The following is a 25,172-nucleotide window of genomic DNA, read 5'->3' on the forward strand; positions in this document are numbered from 1 at the left end:
AACCAATTGGAATGAAAGAACTCAGATGACTTCTTTTTGGCATGGCTTGAGGGAAAAAATTAAAGACTATGTGATTTGATCATAGTATCCTACGTCTTTCTCTGTACTTTTAGATTTAGCACAGTTGATAGGATATACATTACAGGAGAGATGAAGGGAAAGAAGTCCAACTTTTTCTAAAGTTGTTTGATCTGAGAAATCAGTAGACCCATTATCTTAGGAAGAGCCAATGCAAGTTAGAGTGCTGAGCAGTGCATTAACTGAGGGTGGGAAACAGTGACAGCACACTGCTGGTTTATGCCTATGTTGCAGTGATGTTAGACATATGATACAGTGCTAAATGGCATTCGAGGAATGCTGCAAGATTTCAATCCACTCCTAAGAAGATTACAGAAGTGCACTGTCTTGCTGATTACTCCAGTGGTATCATCATCTTCAATCAAGATCTACAATATTGCCAAAGGAGATTCTTTTAGTCTCCATGTTGTTCCCACTTAATTGGGACTGTCTTAAGAAGATACTTTTCACATATTGTATTCTGTGAATGGTGGCACCGTGTTTACTCGAACAATCCAGAAGGGTGCTTAACAGAGCTTCACAGTGTCTAGTCCTTGACCATTTTTGCCCACCTCAGAAATCCCACATATGTAAATTGTAATGGGAATGAAGCCCAGTGGCCTAATGATAGTGGAACCCTGCTAGTGACCAAATTGTGGAAGGCTGCGCATGGATGTGTAGGACATGCATTGTACTTTGTGTCTCCCTCAACCTCTAACCACAGATTTCAAGGGTCCTCTCATGAGGAGACAGGAATGGGCTAAAAAAGAGGTAAGTCTCATAAAGTAACTTTTGCAGGGGCGTGGCTAAGATGGCGGCAAGATAGGACGTAGAATCCGGTCCCTCCGGCAGCATCAAGTTTTAGCATTGTATAATCACCCACCTCTGGTGCCAACCGACCGTCTGTGGTGGCTGAGTGACTCCGACACCCTGTCCTGCATTAGCGGACCCGCAGAAGCCTATCTGCGGGCCTCTGCAGCGGTGTGGGGCAGCGGTCTACCGAGCCTGCAAGTGTGCGCGGCTCCGCCGGGGTTCCCGTGGCTGACGACGTGACCTGGAAGTGCCACTCTGCGGTGGCGAAAGAGGGCGCTGTCAAGTGAGGTGCCCATCCGCAAGCTGACCAGGTGAATGGGGGGGAGACGTGGCCCGCACTGCCTCCGTTGTGAAGCGGACTGTGCCGGCACCATTTTGTGGCTCTCCTGATGCTGGCGCCCAGTGGGTGGGCGGTCTCACTCAGCGGTCGGGGCAGGCTGTGGCAGTGGAGCTCCGGGGCTCTTGTAGTGTGAGGGGACTGGAATCGCTCGCCTCCCCTGCTGCGGAGTGCTGTGGTGACCCCTGTCGGCCAGGGAGCAGCTGAAACGCTGCACTCCGGTCTGGACCGCCTACGAGACAGAGGTGAGCGATGAGCGGGGTTTGGGTGCTCCACAGCAAGGCCTTGTGGGGGCACTCCTGGTCCATGGGTAGGCAGATGGAGGACACTGAGGGCAGTGCTGTTAGCGCGATTGAGTGTCAACTGGTCTGAGACGCCGCAACAAGTGAGACAGGGGGCCATTGCTGGAGATCCCCGAGCTGTGTGTGCCGCCGTGCCGCCGCAGGCCGTTTGGGGCCTACCCGCATAGAGTGCCTGGTCAGCGGTGTGAGGAAGAGGCTCCCCCCCTGTTTGGATTCCACGTGCACCGGAGTACGGCGACTTGGCCTGTCCTAGGGCCTGGGAGCAATGCGAATGGCAAGCACACTTCCCGTGGCACAGCGCATACTGCAGAGCTCACAGGCCTAGCGCTCCCTTGGGCTCCCTAAGAACGCCTGGTGCTGTTTAAGTGTTTGTGGGGCCAGGAGTCTTCCGGGCGGCACAAGACTTGGGCGGCAGCCAGGTAAAGAGTGCGCCCAGCTGACAGCCCCAGCGGAGTGCGGCAGAGGAGGGGGCACACAAGAGTAAGACCGGGTCTGGGATGGGCCTAGTCTGTCCGCGGATCGGCAGACAGTGCATGCCTGGACCGTGGTCCCGTCAGACGCTACATCCTGGAGCTCTGCATGGTACGTGATCTGCTCCTGAGTGTCAAGAAGACAGATGGCCCTGGGGCAGAGAGCAGAGTGGGCGGTGAGTGGATACGGTGGCCACATTTACCACGTGTGTGCTCGCACACCTAGCAGTGGCGGAAGCGGGCCTGAGCTGAGACCCTGGCGGTCCGTGCATCGACGGACGGGGCATATGATGTGGAGTGGGTTGCGGGTCTAGATGGGGACGCGACGGTCCGCAGATCGGCGGACAGGGCCTACCTGGAGGGTGGCAGTTGACAAGCTACGGGGACACGACGTGGCTGAGTAACGTGACGGCAGAGGAGTGGTTCGACCACCCCTGTCCTCGGTAGGCCTGCGCTGACGGTACTGGCACAGTGGCCTGCTGGGAGATCGAAGTGGGTAACACATGAGCAGTGGTCTGAACGGGTGGGAAGCAATGCCCGAGTGAAAGCCTGAAAGTTTGGGCCTGGAGTGAAGCCTTAATGGTCCGCAATTCGGCGGACGGCCGGTCTTGGAGTTGTTCTGCGCTGAGTGGCACACGGGGCTTCACAATCTGGAAGGCGCGCAGAGCCAGTGCAGACTGCACCATCACTGATTCTTCGTGTGGCTGCTGAGACCTGCTAGGCCTGGGAAGGGAGGTGGGCGCCATGGCAGCAGCACGCGCTCATAAAGAAAAATCACTAAACGAGCTCCTACTGCAACAGTCCGGACACTCCACTACCCAAGGGGAGTACACTGGAGGGTGATGAATCCCCAGCGACCAAAGGCTTTTTAGTGGAGCTCTTCATGGCCATAAAAGAAGACATACAAGACCTACGGTCCCAACTGGCCTCAGATTTAAAAGAGGTGCGTCACTATGTGGATGAGATAGGGGGGCGGGTGGCGACCCTCGGGGAGCACGACGTTAGCAGGGACTAAGAGCTCCACCACTTACAGCAAGACATGCTGTGCCTCAGAGAGCAGAACATCGGTCTCCAGGCCCATGCAGAGGACCTGGAGAACCGCTCCAGGTGGAACAATGGGAGAATCAGGGCAGTTCCATGGAAGGAGGAAGGAGACGATCTCAGGGCATATGTCAGTGCGCTATTCCATCAAATCCTAGGGGATGGGGAGATCTTGTTCTTTCAAATGGACCGGCCTCCCTCGAGGTAATAAAGTACCTCCTCCTGATATACTAGTGTGCGTACACGACTTTCAATTAAAAGAGCGCATTATTCAAAAAGCATATGAGGCCCAACCCATACACATCCGCGGACACCAACCAGCTATCTTCCAGGACTTGGTGGCCTCCACTCTTATTAAGAGACGGGCGTTCAAAACCTGTGACCACACACCTGCGAGAGAACAATGTTCCCTACTCATGGGGCCACCCATTCCGCCTGGTGTTCAAACATCAGGGCAAGTTGCTGCAGATCAGATCGCTAGAGGAAGCGCTGGGAATCCTTGGTCTCCAACTTACCCCTCCCACGGAAGGCGCAGAACAACCCAATTCCCAGTGTGCATGTTGCACCTCGGGATGGCAGCGGGTGGGCAGATCATCACCAATTAAGAAACCTGACCAGGCCACGAGAGACAGAGAGAAAGAGGCGGTACTTTCCTCCCTAATGCAGGATACTGAGCACCTGGTCATCCCGCGAAGATAACTGGTGGCGCAGGGGTGGGGTCACAGAGGGACGTCGGCGGGGCGGAAAGCAGTGTCCGGTTCATCGTACTGATGGCTCTTCACTGTCGAGGTGGACACTTGTTGAACTCATCTCAGGCTGGACGTTAGTCTCAGCAACGATCCCCTGGATTTTATCTACTGTGACAAACTTTGGTTATGATTTTCTTGTTAACATTTTTTCCTCTAGTTGCTGTACTGTTTTATTTTTTGGGGGGTTGGGGTTTGTTAGGGCTGTAATTGGGGTTCTCCGCACCAGTTCTCTCACTAGGGCGACCTGTCAAAGGGCGAATCAGGGTCTATGTTAGGATTCACATTATGGTCAGACGCCGGCGACGGCCATGCAGAGCACATTCTTGGTTGATAGATGGGCAGGGATCTTAAGGTGGTAAGCCTGAATTTTCGTGGGCTAAATAATCCGGTAAAACGTGCTGCAGTGCTCTCCCTCCTTGAAAACGCCTACAGTGACATTTGCCTACTCCAAGAGACGCATCTGCTCTCCAAAGCTGTCATGCGCATGCGTGGTAGGCGGTTTCCACAACAAGTATGGTCAGCAGGGCCTTCCAAGAAAAATGGGGTGGCTATCTTATTAGGAGCCAGTTGCCCATTCAAGATATTGACTGCTGCAGAAATAAAGGGGTGATTGTTGGTCGTAAGGGTACAATGGGGGGAGACACACCTTACTATTGGGTCACTATACACCCCAAAAGAGAAACAGGAACCCTTCTTTCAGCCTTGTCAGAGGTACTCACTTCCCCGGATGCTGCGATTCTGGTGGAAGGAGGTTTGAATCTGGTGATGGATGCAGGGCTGGACGCACCAAGCTGGGGCTCTTTCACTGGTAGGAAGGGAATGGCTGGTAGATAGTAGACTGCATGATGTGTGGCGGGTTCAGCACCCCACTGACCGAACTATACATATTACTCCGCCGTGCATAAAACATATGCGCGCCTCGACAATTTTTTGGCCTCTACCCCGCTCATGCCTAGCCTCCATTCCTTTGCAATTACTCCCCGCTTTCTTTCTGATCATGCCCTAATTTCTGTCCTTTTGCTTGTGTAGCGTACACAAGCATTCCCACTGGATGGCGGCTTAGAGAGAATCTGTTGCACTCCGAGGATGTGGTAAAGCGCATGCGAAACACTATAGTACACTACTTCCAGATGAACGACCTAGGGTCCACGTCATTGTCATCGGTATGGGAGGCCCTGAAGCCGGTGGCGCGCAGGAGTTAATCACCATTGCGGCAACCTACAACTCCATATGCAGGGAAAAACGCGCTGAGTTAGAGAGGGAGGTAGGAGAGCTAGAGGTGATCCATGAGCGAACGGGGGCTCCACAAGTGTAGCGAGAGCTAGAGAACCGCAGGCGCGCACTGAAGCACTTAGACCTGGACAGAGCGGAGCATACCCTCCTAAGGCTGCAAGACAAATTTTTTCTTAGCAGTGATAAGTGCGGCAAGATGTTGGCCCATAGGTTGCGTGCTAAGACACAGACGTACTTGATTCACGTGGTCCGGGATCACTCGGGAGTAGACCAGTCTGCAGACGAGTAGATTGTTGACACCTTCTGCAGTTTTTATCAACTTCTCTATTCTGAGCAGGACCCGTCACCGCAAGACCCAAATGCATATCTAAGCTCCTGCCGCATAACACCCCTTCCTTGAACCATGACAGAGGAACGTGATTCTGCAATCTTTATCGTAGAAGTGATATCAGCTATCTCTAGATTGAAACCGGCCAAATCACTGGCGCCATACGGATTTCCAGTGTCCTTTTACAAAACGTTCTGTGTGGACCTGGCTCCCTTTTTAACCCGACTGTTTAATTCTTTTCTTGAAACAGGGGTGGTGCTATGTCGGAGGTGGCGATCTCCGTCATTTTGAAACATGGTATGGATGCACGGGCATGTGGGTCCTACAGGCCTATTTCGCTTCTTAACATTGATGCGAAGCTCTTTGCGGGAATTTTAGCGGCGCGCCTTAGCCCCCTTATGGCTGACATTATTGACCCAGACCAATCGGGTTTTATTCCTTCCAGGCAAGGGGGGGACAACGCCAAACAATGGTTGCACCACATCGATAGCACACAGCGGTCACAAAAAACAGGCTTTTCTCTTATTCATAGATGCCGAAAAGGCCCTAGAACGCTTAGGTTGGGGCTATTTATGCGCAGTGTTACGCAGCTATGGGCTCGGTGATAACTTCTTGAAATGGATCAGGTGCATATATTGTACACCCAAGGCGTTTGTGCGGGTCAATGGGTGCAGGGCAGTCTTCTTTTCCATCGCGTGGGGGACGCGGCAGGGTTGCCTCCTGTCACCGCTTTTATTTGCGCTCTATATGGAGCCTTTCGCTCAATGGATCCAGGCTAATCATAGAGTTGGTGGTCTTCGGGGCAGACATCCATAAAATTAGTCTGTATGCAGACGATGTGATTCTATCGCTCACACCGCCACAGACGACACTACCCACTTTGCTCGACGAACTTGCTGCCTTCGGGGAAATTTCTGGTTTTAAAGTTAACTTAGGGAAATCTCTGATCCTGAACCTTTCAATTCCTTCTGAGGAAGTAGAGGCCCTGCAAAGGGATTTCACATTCCACTGGAGTCACCCGTACATAACATACCTGGGGTTTAAGTTGACGCCGACCATTGCGAGGACGGTCTCGCTAAATTATGCCCCTCTGCTGGAACACATGACCAAGGCGCTGGACGCCTTGTCACGTCTTCGATTGGCTTGGTTCGGGAGAATAGCAACGGTGAAAAGGAGGGTTCTCCCGCGTATCTTATACATCTTTCAGATGCTACCAATGACCCCACCACCTGGAACGTTCAAGAAACTGCAGTCCCTTATTAATAGGTTTGTATGGGAGGGGAAAAAGCCACAACTCTCTCTCGCTCAAATGACATGCACGAAAGCTCAGGGTGGACTGGGTCTCCCGCTCATAGGCGGCTATTACCAAGCAGCGTGTCTACGATACCTAGTTGAATGGAATAGGCCTCTGTCCAGTAAACACTGGAATTTTATGGATCAGTCAGTCGCTTGGGTGAATACTTGGAGGGAACTGTGGTTACCCCGCAAACATAGAGCATGGGGGCTATATTCTTCTCCTGTCACCTCGCCTACCCTCAAGGTCTGGGATAGGTTAGCCTTGAAGAAAGGGTGGACATCGTTCCCATCACCCATGTCCCCCCATTGTCGACAACCCTGATTTTCTGCTGGGACAGACATTGGCAGTGTTTCAGAGGTGGCGAGAGGAGGGCTGCAAGTGGGTTGGGTCCCTTTTTGACACGGAGGGACTGAAACCCTTTGCACAACTTTGAAAGGACTATGATCTTTTAGCAACGGACGCATTTCCTTATAGCCAGGTCTGTCACTGGGTGACTAGGTCCGCCAATTATGCCCTCATGTCCAGACCCCTGACTTCGTTTGAAAAGTGGTTAGTGCGCAAGGCAGTTGACTGCCCGCTTATTTCCTAATTATATTCCATGCTTATGACACATTCCTCTGGTCACCGTACAAGAGCGCAGGTGTGCTGGGAAAATGAATTGGCCAGGTCCTTAAAATCTAAGGAATGGGAACACGTCCTAAACAGGGCACATCATACCACACATAACACTGCTGGGGCGGAATCCGCTTTTAAAGTAATCACATATTGGTATCACACACCTGCTCGCGTGCACTGCTGGGATAAGAACAAAACCGATCTCTGTTGAAGTGGTTGTGGATCAACTGGGACCTTAGCTCACCTACTATGGCACTGTACGAAACAGGAACGCTATTGGACAAGAGTCCTGGATGATATTGATGCTGCGTTTCAGATAGCACTACCCCGCTCCCCAGAATACACACTGCTAGGCCTCTCCCACCCCTAGGCCTTCCCGCTGGAGGCTCGCCAGGAGATCCTAGCTCTGTGGGGGACAACAACATCACCTGATGTACTAGCATGGATACATCGCTTGTGGCAACTCCTAGCTATGGCGCGCATGTCGCTCAGTGTGAAGGGGATGGGTAAAGATTTTGCGTAATTGTGGGCCGCTTTTTGCACCTACTCACAAAAGACATCAGAGAAGTGACATGCCCGAAATACTTACAGATCCTCAAGCTCTTGCCACTAGAGCCCCTAGGTTACATTCAAAAGTCAGCAGTTAGAGCATATACCCAGCAGCGAGTGGTGGAGTGATGCCTTGAATTAAGGGTCTACAACAAATGATGGAACTTGTGCGGAGAGGGGTCGGGCGGGACAGGGGGTTGGGAGGATGTTTGTTTTGGTTTTCTCTATTTGTCTTATTTTTGTTATAATCTGGATGTCCTTAAACTGGAAGTCAACGCAGAAGTCCTACACGTTTGCTTTTTGCACGGTCGGCCACCGGGCTGTGTGTCTGAAAGCTGTGTACTTACTCTCATGTCTCACTGTGCCGGCCTTGAGAGGTAGGCAGGAAGCTGTGTACATTGATCCTTATTTCCGCATAATAATAATGATTGATTCTAAAAACTGAATTCCTTTAAAAATAATCTATATAGGAAGCAGAAAACAATAGCACTGGAAAAAGTAATAACAGGATTCTTTGGACTATGTCAACTATAGGTTAAACAGCAAAGGAGGAGGCAGTGACAGCGCCTACAGCCCAAGGTGGGAATGCAGATTTAGGAGAGTCAAAAGGTAATTAGAGACAAAGGGGTTAGGTTAATAACCAGGAACCATTTTTGTGCCAGGGTAGGGACAGTGGTGGATAGGAAGTTAAATGTTTGGCAAGCATGACCAAGCTGCTGAAAGTTAATTGTTTTATTGAATATCGACAGCAACAATATTGTGATACAAGAGTACAGAGGTCAAAATATTAAAAGAAAAAATATCAAAAGGTAAGTCAATATAGGGAAGTATATATTTACTATTCCTAATTCTACTTCTAGACAGTGAAGATATATGTACCGCGTGGTACATATATATGGAGTTAGGTATAGTATGTCTAGACTTGCTTGACTGTCTAATTTTTTTTTCAATATTTTGTCCTCGATATTCTGTCCCACGATATTCAGGCGGCATACCCTGTAAGTTGTAGACAGAAAGAAATCTTGGAGGAGTAGCAACAAGAACATCAAAAGGAGTTGAACAAGGCTTGTAGTGAGTCTTTCTACAAAAAGTTGAAAGACAGAATGGAAGAATCCTCTTCATAAAGAGTGAGAACACACTTAATAAAAAGAGAACCTTGAAAATCTGCTAGTTGACCCTATATTATTAAATCTTGTAGTGACAGCAATTGTTTTGACTGTTCAGGGTTCCTGACACCTGTAACTTGAGGTTGTTGTACTTAAGATTCCATAGATCAAACAGTGGATAATAGTGAAGGATTTTTTAGAGAACCTTATTGTTACAAAACAAACACATAATAAGTCAAGACAAATTTAAGGCCACACTTGGGGATTGTGGACCAGGAAAATGAACATACAGCTCAAAAACAAAAGACCTTTCAAAATTCTCAGGCCCCATGCCTTCTGTTATGTGATCCACTGCTGAAACTAGAGAGATTACTGGATCTTAGAGTCTTTTCATAGATGACGGTTGCTTTTATTGCAAAACTCAGAATTTAAATGTAATTAGCTGCCACTCTGTAAGTAACCAAAATGAAATAATTGCCTTGTACCTATGACTATGTACATGAGTAAATTCCAGATATGCAACCTTATATCGAGGACATGTATCTGTATAATAATAATGTACTTTGTTGATGTAAGTTGAGTAAAAACTGCATGTGATATCAAAGGTAACAAAGTGGGTTTTACACAATATTCTTCCATTTAGAAATGTAACTGGATTATTTCTTCCCATGATCTAACTTACTTTGAAACCAGGATTATGTTGTTGATATTCATATGTGGTTTTTAAGTGTTATATTGTAATGGTCTCGTCACATAGAAACATTCCCTGGGATCTGCACTAGATCTAGAGTATAACTATGTAGTAAGTGATCGCAATGGTCCAGTATAGCAAAATTAAATAAATGGATACTAATCAATTTGAGAGCATTGATATCTACAGTATACATAGCGGTTTCTAAAGTTATAAGCATAACCATCTAGTCGGACTTGGGTGTAAAACAGATGTCAGAATTAATTGTATAATTTTATAGACTGGACCAAACAGAATTGACCAGCTAGCAGGACAGCATGGATTTGTGTATGCATGTGGTATTTGGACGGCATGAACCTAGTCAAAAGGAAGTGGAACACTGTTCGGGGTCAAAGTCAAAGATACAGTGAACAAAGGATTGATGCAGTGGGTGGGCTTTCAGATTAGAATAGGACTGTTCCTGCATGTAAAGTTCTTTAAAGAGTTGCCTCTTTTGTTCTTTCTGAAATTATCTGATATAGCAATACAGAAAAGGGGATAGCTTTTCAGAAACGATGTTCTAATGACTACTTCCAAAATCTATGCATGAATTTGTGTCTCTAGACCTTGCTTGGCCAATATCAGTGTAATGAGCCTCCTATCTTCTTGGGTAGCAACCCTTACTATTCCTTCTTACATCTAACTCTATGACTCTTTTGGAGATACTCTGAGCTTCTCCCAATAGTCAGCACTAACATTTATACTGGCTGGGCTGACTTTCGCAGACCAAGTCAAAGTGACATTTCCTCATTCTACAGGTTGTACTGCTTTTCTTGTGAAAAAAAAATAATAATGTATTTATTTATTTAAAGAGTTTTATATAGTGCTGGCAAGACCCAGGAGTGTCAGAGTGCTTTGCATACATAGACATAGAACAGGGCTGTATTGGGGAGAATAGATTGCAAAATACAGATTTGTTGAAGGTTGGGTCACAGTAGTTCATGGGGAGGAAACATACAAATAGTGAATATGAGGTAAAGAGTCTAGTTGTGCACTAGGTTTTAGTGTCCGAAGGGTTGCAGTGTTAGTTGAGGAGAAGATTTCCTAATTGACTTTTCAAGCTCAGGAAGGAGGGGTTTGTCCTGTTATGAACTGGTAGGGAGTTCCAGATTTTAGGGGCATTACCCAAAAAGGAGCGCATAAGGGCTCTTTGTTTGTATTTTGTTGGTGGGATGAGAAGCAGGGTATTGGTGCTTCTAGGATTTCTTGTCTGGCCTGCCTTTGATCGTTTAGATACAAGTTAGGATGGTTTCCCGGTGTGAAGGACTTTATGAGTGAGGCAGGCCGTTTTTAAGCATGAAGGGGCTAGGTGCGAGTTTGCGGTGCCAGTGAGGGTGGCATTAACACAGTCCAATTTCGACATTACCATTGCTTGCGTGGCGGTTTTCAGATTTTTCAGAGGGAGAAGTGCTTGATTTTGTGTAGGAGTTTTAGGTTGTAGAATGCACTCTTCTCTGTGTTTTTGTGTTGGTTCATGCTCGGGATTGGGTCAAGGGAGTTTCCCAAAGATTTGACGGATTTTGATAGCGTAAATTTGCAGTTCAAATCGCCAATGGAGTTTATCCACTTTTGTACCTGTGCAGTCTGTCTATTCATTGGAGGAGTAGGATTTCCGTCTTATCTTGATTGAGTTTTAGGTGGTTGTGTCAGAGCCAGTTTGAGATTTTTCTGAGAGTGGTATTTAATCGTCGTATATCCTCATAGGAGGATACGTCTACGTAAATCTAGGTGTCGTCCGCATAAAGGTGGTAGAGGGTGTTTGCTTGTTCGAGTATGGTTGTGAGGAGTTTCATGTATTCAAGCACATGCAAAAAAAGCAAATAGTTTTATGCATTTGTGTATATACTTGGAACTATGCCACAAGAATCCTGTAGAACAATACATCTAAAGCACCATAGAGGAAACAATTGAAACAGAGTAGCCATGTAATTATGTCATAGTTTTTATCATCTCTGTGTCCCCCTGTATTCTTAGCACAACTTGATAAGGCCTAAGGGGGTTAGAAATCTCTGTAGTGTGAAAGACAAGCCAGCTGTAGTGTTACAGGTCTCTCAGACTTCCACTGTTGTATATGTTCTTGATCTGGGACTGTTTACTGCGTTTGATCTCCCTCCTCACTCTTTTAATTGGGTTTCTCCTGTCTTAAACTTGGACTACTTATCCATCCTTGATAGCCTGTCCTGAAGATCACCTTCCATCCGCTTTGGTTAAACCATTTATTTCTATTTTAGGGCTATATTTAGTTTTCTACTTCACTCTTTTTCATTCCTCTGATACCATTGATTTGATGTGATGTGATGTGAAAGGCATTTGTAAAACGCAGCGTACACTTATACAGTTTCTTGGCGCTGAAGCAAAAGGACAGTAGGCAGCTTCATGGGCGGTGCGAGGGAGAAGAAAGCAGAGGCAAGGGTGAAGACGAGAGGGAGTAAGAGGGACCGGGAAAATGGAGGAAAGTATTAATTTTAATTGTACGCAGAGCGAAATAGGTGAGTCTTAAGGAGGGATCTGAAGTGGGTGTAGGGCGAGGCCGACCTTATTCCCTCACCCTTTGAAACAACTGTTCTATTTCTTTTCAAGAAACAGCCACTGGATCCTTATTTTCCTCTTTAATATAAGGCCAATTTCTCTGCTTCTTATTTCTCTACAAATTCAAGAATATCTAGCTTTTCTCAGTTTTGGGCTTTTCTTCATGGCCGCAACCTTTGATTACGTGCACAATCAGGTTTCCATCCCTTTAGCACTACTGAAACCGCTCTGCTTTCTGTCCTTAACGTTCTTTTTCCTCCAAGCAATAAGGAATTCACTACTCTTATTCTTCTCAACCTCTCTGCTGTTTTTGACACAGTTTATCACACTAATTTTCTTTCTTTTCTCTCTTCTGTACATTTTAGGAGAATCTACTCTCTCTTGGTAATCCTCTTACCTTTTGGAAAAAAAAAATTGGTATCCTGAAAGGCACTTTACTTGTTTCATTTTGTGGTCCCGCAAAGATCAGTCTTGGTCTGCTTTTCTCCTCTTAGTATACTATTGCTCTGTTTTCTATTATCTATGCTAATTTTTGGACTCTAATTTTTATGCTGATGGTTCCCCTTGCCAGTGTGGCAGCTGGAGCCATTTCCTGGATTCAATCCTACCTGAATGGTAGAACATTCAAGGTTTTTGCAAGAGAATCAACCTCAAGGTGTCTACCTCTCAGCTGTTCCTCAGGGATCGTCTCTGAGTCCTACGCTGTTCAGTGTATATATGAGACCGCTGACTGATATTATTCTGCCATATGGGATCAAAATTGACACATATGGGGATGATACTCAGTTGGTAGTATCCCTAAAAAATCTGCACAACTCTCCCTCTGATCTGCAATCCGTCCTGGAGAAGGTGGCAACCTGATGCAACACTCGTGTCACAGGCTCAATTGAGAAAAAAACGAAATAATGTGTCTGGGCAATCTGGCCAATGCGCAGCTCAAACTGGTGTGGCCAACCTGTCTGGGACCCACCCCCACCCCACCCCAAAGTCTAAGATTAAAAGCTTGTGTATCTGGCTTGACAAATCACTCAAATTTGACCAGCAAGCAGTGGAAGTGACAGGAGCCTGCTATGGTGTCCTTAGAATGCTGAAGAAAGTTCTCTCCCTCCTCCCTATAAGGACCTGGAGAATTATGGTCTAGGCACTGGTCCTCTCGCGTCTGGATTACAGTAACTCCTTGTACCTGGGAGCACCTAAATCCACTACAAGGAGTACTCCAAGTTGTCCAGAACTGTGCCGCTCGGCTGCTGCTTGGCATACCTGGAACTCAATCGGCAAAGCCAGGTTTGGAGACTCTACACTGGGCATCCATCCTGGAGAGGATTACATTAAATCCCTATGCATAGCCCACAAGACCCTTATGGGAAAAGGCCCTTCCATTAACAGTCCCTTATTACCTTTTACCGTCCCAGGACACTCGTCCGCTCTGCAAGCTTGAGTCTAGCCGCCATCCCTAAAATCCAAAGGATGCTGAGTGGGGTTAGTTTCTTCTCTTACAGCATAGCTAGGCTTTGAAATGTCCTTCCCCTGCACCTGCGCTCAGAGACACACCATCTCACCTTCTGAAAGCGTCTTAAAACCTGGCTGTTCCAGAATACTAACTTGTGAGCCACCTGTCCCCCCAGCCCCCATCTTCTGCTGCTAGCACTGGGATGCCTCAGGGTAGCTATGTGCTTAAGAAGTGTTAAATAATAATAACAATGTCTTTCTTCTTTCCCCGCTTCTCTTCAAGGATGTCTTTCAACTTTTCTGCTTGTGATGGAATCTGGCATAACTTCACACATTTTATGAACCTTAATTCTAGTCAAACAAAGATGTTTTTTTTCTCTGCTTTCTCAACCTGTCTAGCCCATCTCTTGTTTCATTCCTACCTGTTTTTATCGGTTGCAATCCCATTGCAGGCCAATCACATTCCAAATGAACGTCTTCTCTTTTCTCTCCCACCAAGTCATCTGCTTCTTCCTATTTGCCTCCGCTTCATTGATTACCAGTCTCAAAAAGCAACTGGCCCGCCACCTGGAAGACAACAACATCCTGGACCCATCCCAATCCGGATTCAGACGAAACCACAGCACCGAGACAGCCCTCATCGCCGCCACAGACGACTTCAGGGGCCAACTGGACAATGGCGAAACATCAGCCCTCATCCTCCTGGACCTGTCAGCCGCCTTCGACACGGTCTGCCATCGCACTCTACAGGCACGCCTCCTAGAAGCCGGAATCCAAGAGAAGGCCCTTGACTGGACCACGTCTTTCCTCTCCGGCAGAACCCAGAGCGTGTGCCTCCCACCCTTCTAATCCGAAGCCACCGACATCATCTGCAGCGTCCCCCAGGGCTCATCCCTCAGCCCGACTCTGTTCAACATCTACATGGCCCCCCTCGCACAAGTGGCCCGCCATCACGACCTCAACATCATCTCCTACGCCGACGACACCCAGATCATCCTCTCCCTCACCAAGGACCCACACACCGCCAAAACCAACCTATACGAGGGAATGAAGGCCATCGCCGACTGAATGAGGAGCAGCCGTCTGAAGCTGAACTCGGGCAAATCAGAGATTCTAATATCGGACCCACCCCCTCAGCCTGGGATGACTCCTGGTGGCCAACCATACTGGGAACAGCACCAACACCCACCGACCATGCACACAACCTAGGAGTCATCCTCGACTCCTCCCTCTCCATGTCTAAGCAGGTCAACGCCGTCTCCTCCTCCTGTTACAACACCCTCGGCATGCTCCGCAGAATCTACAAGTGGATCCCGACCGAAACAAGTAAAACGGTTACACAGGCCCACGTCAGCACTAGACTGGACTACGGCAATGCACTCTAAGTAGGAATCCCAGCCAAACACCTACGACGACTACAACGCATCCAAAACGCCTCCGCCCGACTGATCGTCAACATCCCCCGCCGCATCCACATCACCCCCTACCTGAGAGACCTACACTGGCTCCCCGTCAACAAGAGGATCACCTTCAAGCTCCTCACCCACGCACACAAAGCACTCCACAACGCCGGACCAGCCTACCTGAACAGCAGATTCAGCTTCTACACCCCCACCCGCCAGCTCCGCTCTGCCAGCCTCGCTCTCGCCGCTGTCCCTCGCATCCAACGAACGACCTCCGGCGGCAGATCCTTCTCCTACCTGGCCGCCAAGACCTGGAACACCCTCCCTACCCACATACGACAGACCCAAGACCTACTCGCCTTCAGAAGACTCCTCAAGACCTGGCTCTTCGAGCAGTAGCAGCAACCCCCTCCCCTCAGCACCTTGGGTCCCTCACGGGTAAGTAGCGCGCTCTACAAGTACTCTGATTGATTGATTGATTGATTTGCAGTGTAAATGTTGTTTTCTATTCCTCTTGTTATAATTATTTGGCACCTCTTAAACTGTGTTGTTTGGTTTCCCCTTATGTTCCTAGTAATTCGCTGTATTTTGCCACTTTGTGTATGTTGTTTTCATCCTTACCTCCATGTGCCTCATCTTGTTTACATTCTTTTGAGCTACTTCTACATTGCTTTGGAGTAAATTTACTTTTTCAGTGCGATCTCCTTTCTCCTTATCCTCCTTTAATGCTGCTGAAGGACAGCTATTGAATATCTTGTATAGTTTCCACTGTTTTTAGGTTTCGACCTGGCGAGGGCACGCAGTGCCCCTCCCAGATCGAAAACTTTTGTCAACAGTATGGCTGTTCGGACTGCCTCTGTTTCCCATTGACTAGCTCCATAAATGGATGCTAGCCATTGGCAAACAGAGGCGTCCGTCATCCGGCGAGGCGACTCGTGGGCGTTCCTTGGATGTTTTTCTCATCCAGCCCCTTTGGACACGTCATGCGGCTGGGGGCGTGTTGTGTGTTGTTTTTTTTTGGGCCGCCTTTCATTTTATCATTTGCCCCGACCTCTGGTGAGTGCTTACTGCTGTCCTGCCTTCCTCCGTGTCCCTCCTCCCGCCGTCCCCCCTCCCGCTCTCCCCCCTCCCGTTCTCCGTGTGGTCCTGCCTTCCTCCGTGTTCCCCCTCCCGCCGTCCCCCCTCCCGCTCTCCGTGTGCCCGTCCCCCCTCCCGCTCCCTCCCGCTCTCCGTGAGCCTGTCCCCCCTCCCCCTCCCGCTCTCCGTGAGCCTGTCCCCCCTCCCCCCTCCCGGTTTGTGGGTCTGTGGTGATAGGACAGGCCTCCTGAGGCCAGATGCGGTGCAGATAGTGTATGACTGCTCTGTTGTGTCTTGAGCCGGGCCCTGCCTGACTCGAGCGCAACACGTGCAGGCATTATCAGATGAGTGTTAGGTACTGAATGTACTTGTGTGTTCCTTTGTACATTCTATATGGAACTGTGGAGGTTGGGACCAGTGAGTCCTGGGAGAAGAGCGACAGGCGGCTGCGTCCGCACTTTCTTGCTGTCACTAGGGTTTATGCTATTAATAAAAGGATTTAAATAAATCCTAAGTGAACTATTTCACTTCACAATAATGGCGACGATGGCTGCATAAACCCTAAAAGAAGAACCTTCGCGTGAACTATTTTACTTCACAATATGCTCCACCTTATTAGCTGCCCGACAGTGCCACCTAATTCTGCCAAATCGACCGGACCTGACCCGACCCCGACAGAACAAGGGTGTCTGTCCGCGATTAATTGTACCCGTCCTGGTGGTCCCCTTGCATTTCATTGGCCAGCAGCTGCCTGGATCATGAAGACAGGCATAGTGCACATCGTGGCTGGGCAGCAGTGTAGTAAGTGACCAGCAGTCGGGTCGTCACTCTATAAGTAAGTGAAAGTCCACGCCGGTGCCACTTTAGTACAGCTTGCATCCGCCAATTGCTGTCGGCTCGGGCTCATTTCAGTAAAGTAATCTGATCTCCTAGGCCTAAACTGTTAACAAGACTTTTCATGCATAAATAGCAGAGTGAAAGCGCGGGCGTTAGAGTAGACGCCATGATCAGCTGTGATTTGACTTAGCATATGTTTATGATATTAGGCTGCTGCTCATCCCTTTTGACCACAGAACTGCACAGTAGAGATGAAGCCTGGGGGGGGAAGGAAAGGGGGGGGGGGGTAGCGGTAGTGTCCGTCAGTGAGTGAGTCAGTGTCAGTGGATAAATGGGCGCTGGATGGGCGGGCCGGTCCAGAGCTTCAATGAAGCCGAAACTACTGTCCTTGTGTCACTTGGTATTGTTAGCGCCCACTGGGTACAACAGACAGCTGAGATCATGGTGATTTTACCCCTGAGACAGGATCATGTTACAGGTTGCAGCTTTCCCTTCCGTTGCTGTTTCGCCGCCAGTCTCGAGACAGCAGGTCAGTAAATATATGGTGTGTTTATTTTAGTCTATTTGTGGGCCTGTCGTGCGTGCATGGGTGTGCTGGGATAAACTCATGATTTTTGTTCGGATAAAAAATAATTATGGGAGCAAGCTTAAATGGACGGAGAGTGCAACATATGCAAAACACGTCTCCTTCAGCTCTGTTTATACTGGCTGATACATTAAAGTTACTTACTTAAGATGAACAATGGTGCCTCAACTGTTTTATATAATCAACTCAGAAAGCGGTTTTCAGGAGTTTTGCATTAGTTTCAAGTAATTTTTAAACCTTCTCACTTCTCAATAATTTGAAGATTCTTGTATTGTAGCTTTTTCAATATCACTGTCAGTTTCACTCATTTGCAGTTCATTGCCACTCAGAAGTGCATTGAAACAATGGCAATGTCATACACAACCAATCTGAAAACTTGGAGGTAATGGTGTAAGTCATGATCTCCTACCAGTGCACTAACTTCCTATGCTGTGAAAATGTGCCTTTCCTGGCACAGTCACTTTGTTTAAATGGGTGTAATTTATGATATGTATATGTTTCTATCCTCTTCGTTGCTTGATTTTGCTCGCAAGAAAGTGTCACTCATAGTTGTTGAAATGTCACTCATAATTACACTTAAATTATGAAAATGTCACACATAGCAATCTGAAACCTTGGCAGCTATGTGTGACCCTGCTTTTGTTCTTTGTTGATACTTATTTTCTGCGTCTTGTCATGTGAAGAATGCAGAATGCGTGGCTTATATCCGGCCACAGCGATTGGTCTGCCATGGAATTCTTTCCCTTTGCATTCTTGTGTGTTATTTAGGTTTGTTCTTGATCGTCCGGCTGGTGATTGTACATGGCGTTACAGATTTTGAGGCTGTAATCGGAGAAAGCTGCACCTCACTCGATATCATACCTGCCAACTTTAAAGACTAGCTCACCGTGTGAAGACGGACGGGGGTCTCTTGCCGAGAAGTACCTACAAGCACTTTTGAACCCCACCCCACCCCGCCCCCAAGCCACCCTCCTCCCAAAACAAGACAAGCACTGGCGTTGCCAATAGGTTTCGCATTTGGAAAGTTGGAGCTATTGGTTTTGTAAATGACATTTTATATTTATATATTGTCATTTACAATGCCAATAGCTCTAACTTTTCCAAAGGCGAAACCGTTGCATTGTAAATGCTTGTTAGTGTCTGCCTTGACAGCATGGCTGTTGACAATTATGGGTGACTCCAGACGAGAGCGGCTTTGGCTCCACCCACATGTGGGGAGCCAGGAGTGCATGTTTTTATGGGGCAGAAGTAGTGTGCTTCCACAAACAAAAGTGCTTGATCTCCACACATCTCTGATAATTTTATTTATCCAGATACCTGAGCTTGACCTTTAAGATACACCCACGACATTGTAAAGCCATCAAAGTATCTTAGATAACAAGATAATTAAGTGTATTGTTCTCTGGCAGCAGAACAGATAAGAGGAGGCCAGTACCTAAACTACATGGATTTTTAGGTCTGGCATGCCCGTGACATTGGCAGGCAACCTTTTAACTTACACCAATATTATTCTACAGTTCTTTGCTACCACACAAATACATATCCATTCCCATGCTATCTACTTGTAATGCTTGATATTACAATGCAACATTCCTTTTGACCAGAACTTTCGGCATTGCTAATGCTGGTCTTTACTATGTTTTAGCACGATGGGCTAAAGTGCTGTAAAAAATCAAGTAAGATAAAAGATAAGATTAAAAAAAGGAGGAGGACTAAGCTATATGTTTGGCTATATATTTCAATGACAAAGCAAACTTGAAGATGGCTGCAAAATTCTATCAGGGTACATAAATTGTATTTACTAGAATATACACGATACACACAAGGTTCTATGCTACATTTTTCAGGGAGCAAATCACATATGTTGTAAACTTGGAAATGGTCGTGAAATTCTGTGAATCCTTAAAACGGTTGTAAAATTCTGTGGGTATGCATGCCACTCCGGATTAAATGTAATAAAGAGAAACAACAGAAACATAAATAATGATTCAGAACACAATGTATTGATTTAAGGAAAATGCGAATTGGATTTTCGGAAATATGCTATAGGTAGATATAAAAATGTATTTTCCTTAAAATGCTCGTCGTGTAGGATGGTTGCAACCCCGGTTATGTATGCAGCCATAATACATGATAACAGTAGAATGCCAACAACTAACAACTAAAGACACATGAATACGTGAGTTTATTTATCTAATTACTAATTTTACGACTATGACTCAATCGATCCTTGGGCCGTATTGGGGGCCATATTATCAAGCAAGGGCGATACATTATCAGCGCTTTTATCGGCAGGAAACTGCCGCTAAAGCGGCGATAATGGGCTTGATAATATTCCCTTGTGAATTCCCATAAAAGCCCAGGTTCTGGTGTTAACTTGTGCTGCTATGGGAATTCACAAGGGCATATTATGAAGCCCATTATCGCCGCTTTAGCGTCAGTTTCCTGCCAATAAAAGCGGCTATAATGTATCGCCCTTGCTTGATAATATGGCCCAACATTTTTTCTGCAATACTATAACGCACTGCATTGCTTGCTTCGATGACCTGACCGTGCACTGTCTCTTTCCAGGTTACCAAGGCAGCTTTCACTCCATACAAAACCTCTTTCATTACGGTGATTGCTACAGAACAATGGAGCAGCCCGTCAGCAGTGATGTCCTACCAGGGGAATCCCATTGCTTCAGCTCCATCCGGCAGAATGGGTATCACATACTTCCCACGCCGACAGCGTCAGCAGGTAACGTATAGTGACGTCATGGAAAGCTCCCCTCTCAGATTACAGCGCTAAACCGCACAGCCACTCACCATCCCCTCTGGTTTCATAAGGGGTACATGTGAAGCTGAACTGATTCTGTATCTCTTTCTGTCCGTGCTACCTCTTTTTCGCCTTGAGACCAAGATTTAAAGGCTCGTGCTCTTTATATTCAGCAGATTGTCGTACATTACAGTATTTTTTTTTAGGTCCAGTTTACAGCAAATGCAAATATGGTGTTTCTCATGCAAAGTTTTAACAGGTTTTCAGCGTTGCTCACGTTATTGAAGAGAGTGTGTTTCCTTCAGCTGCAGTTTGTAGATTTGATTTACTTTATGTGATTCAGTGCTTTGGGACTTAACTTCATCCGGGGTTTTACGCCCTATAGCAAAACCGTAGAACATACCACACCATTGATTTACTAAGTACAGCACACATCATTGGATAACCCTCAACTAAATACACACCAGAGTGTAGCAGGTGTAACCCCGCATGGATCTCATGACGAGACACGGTGGCCTTCAGAGCAGGAAGGTGTGCGCCACAGGTAGAAGTTAACAGGCAGACTGTACATTCCTATCCCTAATATCACAATTTGAAAACTAGTGGTAATTTGGGTTGCACCCGCAAGCGCAAGATGGCGCTAATGCGACCTTTAATTCACCATACATTGTGTTGTCATTTGTTTTCCACATGGCACTAGGATTATGCTATTGAAGCAGCCGCTGATCCAGATGTGCGCTTCTGCTACTGAACATAGAGCTGTACACACAGCGATTTTTGATCCCAAATATTTACTCAATATAAAGTTAATGTTCATTATTGTATGTAGAATGATCTTTATTGTAATTCATACCTGTGTGTCCAAAAATCATATTTTTTTATTTGAAAGTATTTTATTTATTTTTATAAACAAGTACATTAGCATTTCTGTTACGAGGTTCTAGCCAAACATAGCTTGTGTTGCAGTAGTTACAGGAACTTTGGTATACATGTTTAGCTAATCCTCTATACAATGACTTGCTGGGAAATTAGGCAGAGGAAGATAGAGAGAGGGAGAGAGAGAGAGAGAGAGAGAGAGAGAGAGAGAGAGAATAGAAAAGAAAGGGTGGAGAGAGGATACAAGAAAGATTCTATAGCAGTGAGCCTAGTTTGGGTCTGTAGCCCTGTGTCAAAGCTGACACCCCACTAGGGGGTGGGGGGGCGTGGGAGCCAGAGTGGCCTCACTGGGGTTCGTAGGAGTTCGTTTGTACGTGTCGAGTGACTTACACATCCCCCTGGTTGCTGGTCTCCAGGGTGAGTGTTGCAAGGCAATGCTATCAACGCCTCTGAGGTACGTCACTCAGTTGACCCGCCTTTGTATGAGGTCTTAGTTGTGTCTTTCCAGTTGGACAGGACCAGTTTCCCTGCCGCGGTCAGTAGGAGGTCTAGCAGGCCTCTGTCATGCAGTGATCTTAGTCCTGTAGTCATGAATGCTATGGTGAGGGATGAGAATTCAGGTGTTAGTGTGCACCCCAGTACCTTATTTATAAAATCAAAGATTTTCTCCCAGAACGTTTTGAGTTTGGGGCAATAGAAGATAAGATGTGCTAGATCCCCCTTCTCCTTGCCGCAGTTCCAGCATAGGTCATCTTCCCTGAGGCCTAGCAAGGCTAATCGAGCGGGGGGTCCAGAAAGCCTTGTGGAGTAGCCAGAATTTTGTTTGTGATAGTACCGGGGAGATTTTATTTCGTGAGGGAGAGGTCCAAAACATAGCCAGCTCTTGCTCATTAAGTGAGATATTGCCTTGTTTTACCCAGTAGTTAGTTGGCGTATCATTAAGTTTAGTGAAGTTTGGGCGTAGAAGTTTGTAGAGGTGCGATACCTGATGACCTCGTCTGTTGATTTTCGCCATATACTGTACAATTGACGGGTTGGCAGGTGATAGTTTGGCTTTGGTTAGGGCTGTTTTGATTTCCAGGAAGTTGTACAACTCAATGTCCGGTAGTCTAAACATACAAATAACCCATGATGACACCTGTGCAAGGGGCTGTGCAAGGCTGATGGGGAACCTAAAAGCAACAGATATTAACAGGGGAGATTTGGATGGAATGCTGTTTGTTATGCAGAGTGCACTTTCAAATAGTCCAGCTAATCCTCTAAACAAAATGTTTTCAGTATAGTTGAATTTTTTTTAAATCTATCTTATAAATAATTTTGATCTAAAATTAGAAATATCTCAATATAATGACATTTCATATTGTGCATATAATACATAGGAGACTCAGAGTTCCATGACCTTTTAAAGGAACTTGGCCTTCGGCTTCATTCCTTTATACAGTCAGAATTCTCCTCTTTGACTTACAATATCCTTAGAATGTAGGACAGAGGGTTCATTACTGCATATATAATGCAACTTTTATGAAAAACTATACTTCATGTATATAAACTTACCACACAAAATATAAAAGCATAAAAATACATATTTTTTCAATGTCAAGGTTTACCAAACTTGTATGGTGAGAAATCATCTTTGCACGGTAATTTTTTAACCTTGACACTTAATATGACCCGCTATGAAATTATTTTGTTTTAAACCTAAGCTTCAATTTTAAGTATTTTGGTATCATTCGTTCATCTGGCCCTCATTCAATCTCCTTCACATCACATATACTGTGCACACATTGGCTCTTTGCGGCAGTTGCTCTCCAGAAAGAGGTTGGTGTTTCCACAATTCAATTAACACATTTACAGAGAAGAGTGAAGGTACTGAGGGAGGAGTGGGTGGGTGGCGGGAGGCCACGTATTATTTTCAAATATGTAGGCGGGAGGGGGGAGGAGTTGGAGTGTGGGTCTGTGTCAGGGCACCTGTGTTTCCCAAATCTGATTGGGGCAGGGTGAAACTGCATAAAATCATCAACAGCTCAAGCTTTACTCTCTTCTATTTGAGGCCACTCAGAACTACTCGGTGAAAAACGCCCCTGCTATTCACTTTTTCCCATCTATAATTCTTTGTATTTATACATGGCCTAATTATCAAACAAACACATCTGGCAAATGTTTTACTATAGCTAATATTGAGATCACTTCTTCGAAGTTTAAGTCAATGGCAGAACATGTGTCCTAGATCTCTGGTGCCTAACTGTCATCTTGGGCATTAGTTTGTTCTGAGCAGAGTGTATATAATTACATTTATCAGGGGAAGAATAATAATTCTATGTTACTTTATGTTCAATCACACTCACACATCTAGTATATGATGGTAGATTTGAAACCAGTTTTCATGGCTTAATGTACCATCGAAGTACTCTTCCCACCTTTGCTAGGAGTTCCATAGTTAATGTAAATTTGAAAGGTGAACTGAAAGTAAATACATTGATCTAAGCTGATTTCAGCTCCCAAGTAACTATTCACAGGAAGTGTTGGAGGTGGACTCAACAGTAACACTCTAAATATAAATCGACGTCTTGAAAAATATTCGATACATAAAAGTGGTACTGAAAATACACTATAAGAAACGTGATGGCTCATCAAGGAACATCTGAACATATTGAACCAAAACCAGCCTTCATTACAGCCTGTACTCACTTGTCTGCAGTATGACAAATGTACTAAACAAAGCGTATTCTGCCAGAAAAAGGCTCTTAAAAAATACTGAACAACAAAGGCCCTGGACAATTACCCTCAGCCAACAACAGTTTCTTTTAATTCTTTCGGCCAACAATATCTGGCTTTGGAACATCAATATGGGCTTCTTCTGGGATTTGTCCTGATCTGAACTTTTCAGCTTCTTCTGAGGGTTAGTCCCCTAGGAGTTGTCCAGCAATGTGAAGTAATCACACCTTGCCAGCTTTGGTGTATATATATGGTCATCAGGAGTGGAACCTATCAGCATTTCAAATTCTTTAAAATAGTACTGCTCTGCCCCTTCTCTTTTTGGGGGCACACTATAGTTCTAGAATCCCAGAGATGTGTGCATAGTTTCAGCAAACAAAAGAACAGCAGACATGTGCAATGCAAGCCCTACTTTGGGATATGGGGGATGTAAGGAATACAACACACCTACCAGAGAATCTCCTGCAGCTCACACAAGAGGAGTCTTTACCTGAACAACCCTTTCTCAAAGAAACACACACATAAACGCGTTCTCATTTCAAAACAATTAGTGCTAAATATGTACTTATCTACTATGTATGAAATGAATTAGCATTATCACCATGTAGTAAATAATGAATTCTAATTAATGAATATTATGAGACTGAATAAAATATGTATCCCAAATAGGGTTTATTACACATTTATCACACACCACTAACAGATTTGCGATGAGTGAACATTATTATGTTGCCAAGCCATGGAATACCTTCCATATAGATGCTGCAGACCTGATGGTCTTACAGACTGTATCCGTTTAGACAGCATGCCTCGGAGCAATTCAACTCTCTCCCCACCCATGGAGCATCCCTTACATCTCTTTAGAGCTGGCAGGAACACCTCAATTCTTGGAACCCCTTGTTGGGCGGCAAAAGAAGCATTGACAGGACACAAAGCTTGAGAAGTGTAAGTATATGTTCCATTAGGGGAAACATCCTTTACAACGCAACTTTTACCACGCAGTGCCTTTACGACGCAACTATTACAACGCATGTCATTACAACGCATAGCGCTGGAGGGCGCTCTAGGATAGGGAATAGATTTAATTTACTATCCAACACCTTCCCTACTATCCACGGGGACTGGAGTTGGAATAGTAAATTAAACTATTCACTATCCAGCACCCCTAAGCACTATGCGTTGTAAAGGCATGCGTTGTAAAAACTGTGTTGTAAAGGCATGCGTGGTAAAAGCATGCGTTGTAATGTCATACATCCTCCATTAGACACCCAGTTTGCCCTGTTTGCAAGCTTTAGCACATTTGAATAGTATGGACT

General features: G+C 46.1%; 1 protein-coding gene across 3 annotated transcripts in view; it reads left to right on the forward strand.

Annotated features, from left to right (window-relative positions):
• The window catches only part of GLIS1 (GLIS family zinc finger 1), a 1,570,389-nt gene that overhangs the window by 1,497,438 nt on the left and 47,779 nt on the right, over window positions 1-25,172 (forward strand). For all 3 annotated transcript variants that reach the window (XM_078673453.1, XM_078673455.1, XM_078673456.1), the window contains exon 9: window positions 20,080-20,247. In XM_078673453.1, the coding sequence (XP_078529579.1) occupies window positions 20,080-20,247 (168 nt within the window). The remainder of the gene's footprint in view (window positions 1-20,079; window positions 20,248-25,172) is intronic.

This window comes from Lissotriton helveticus, chromosome 1_2 (assembly GCF_964261635.1).
Source record: "Lissotriton helveticus chromosome 1_2, aLisHel1.1, whole genome shotgun sequence".
Classification (NCBI taxonomy): domain Eukaryota; kingdom Metazoa; phylum Chordata; class Amphibia; order Caudata; family Salamandridae; genus Lissotriton; species Lissotriton helveticus.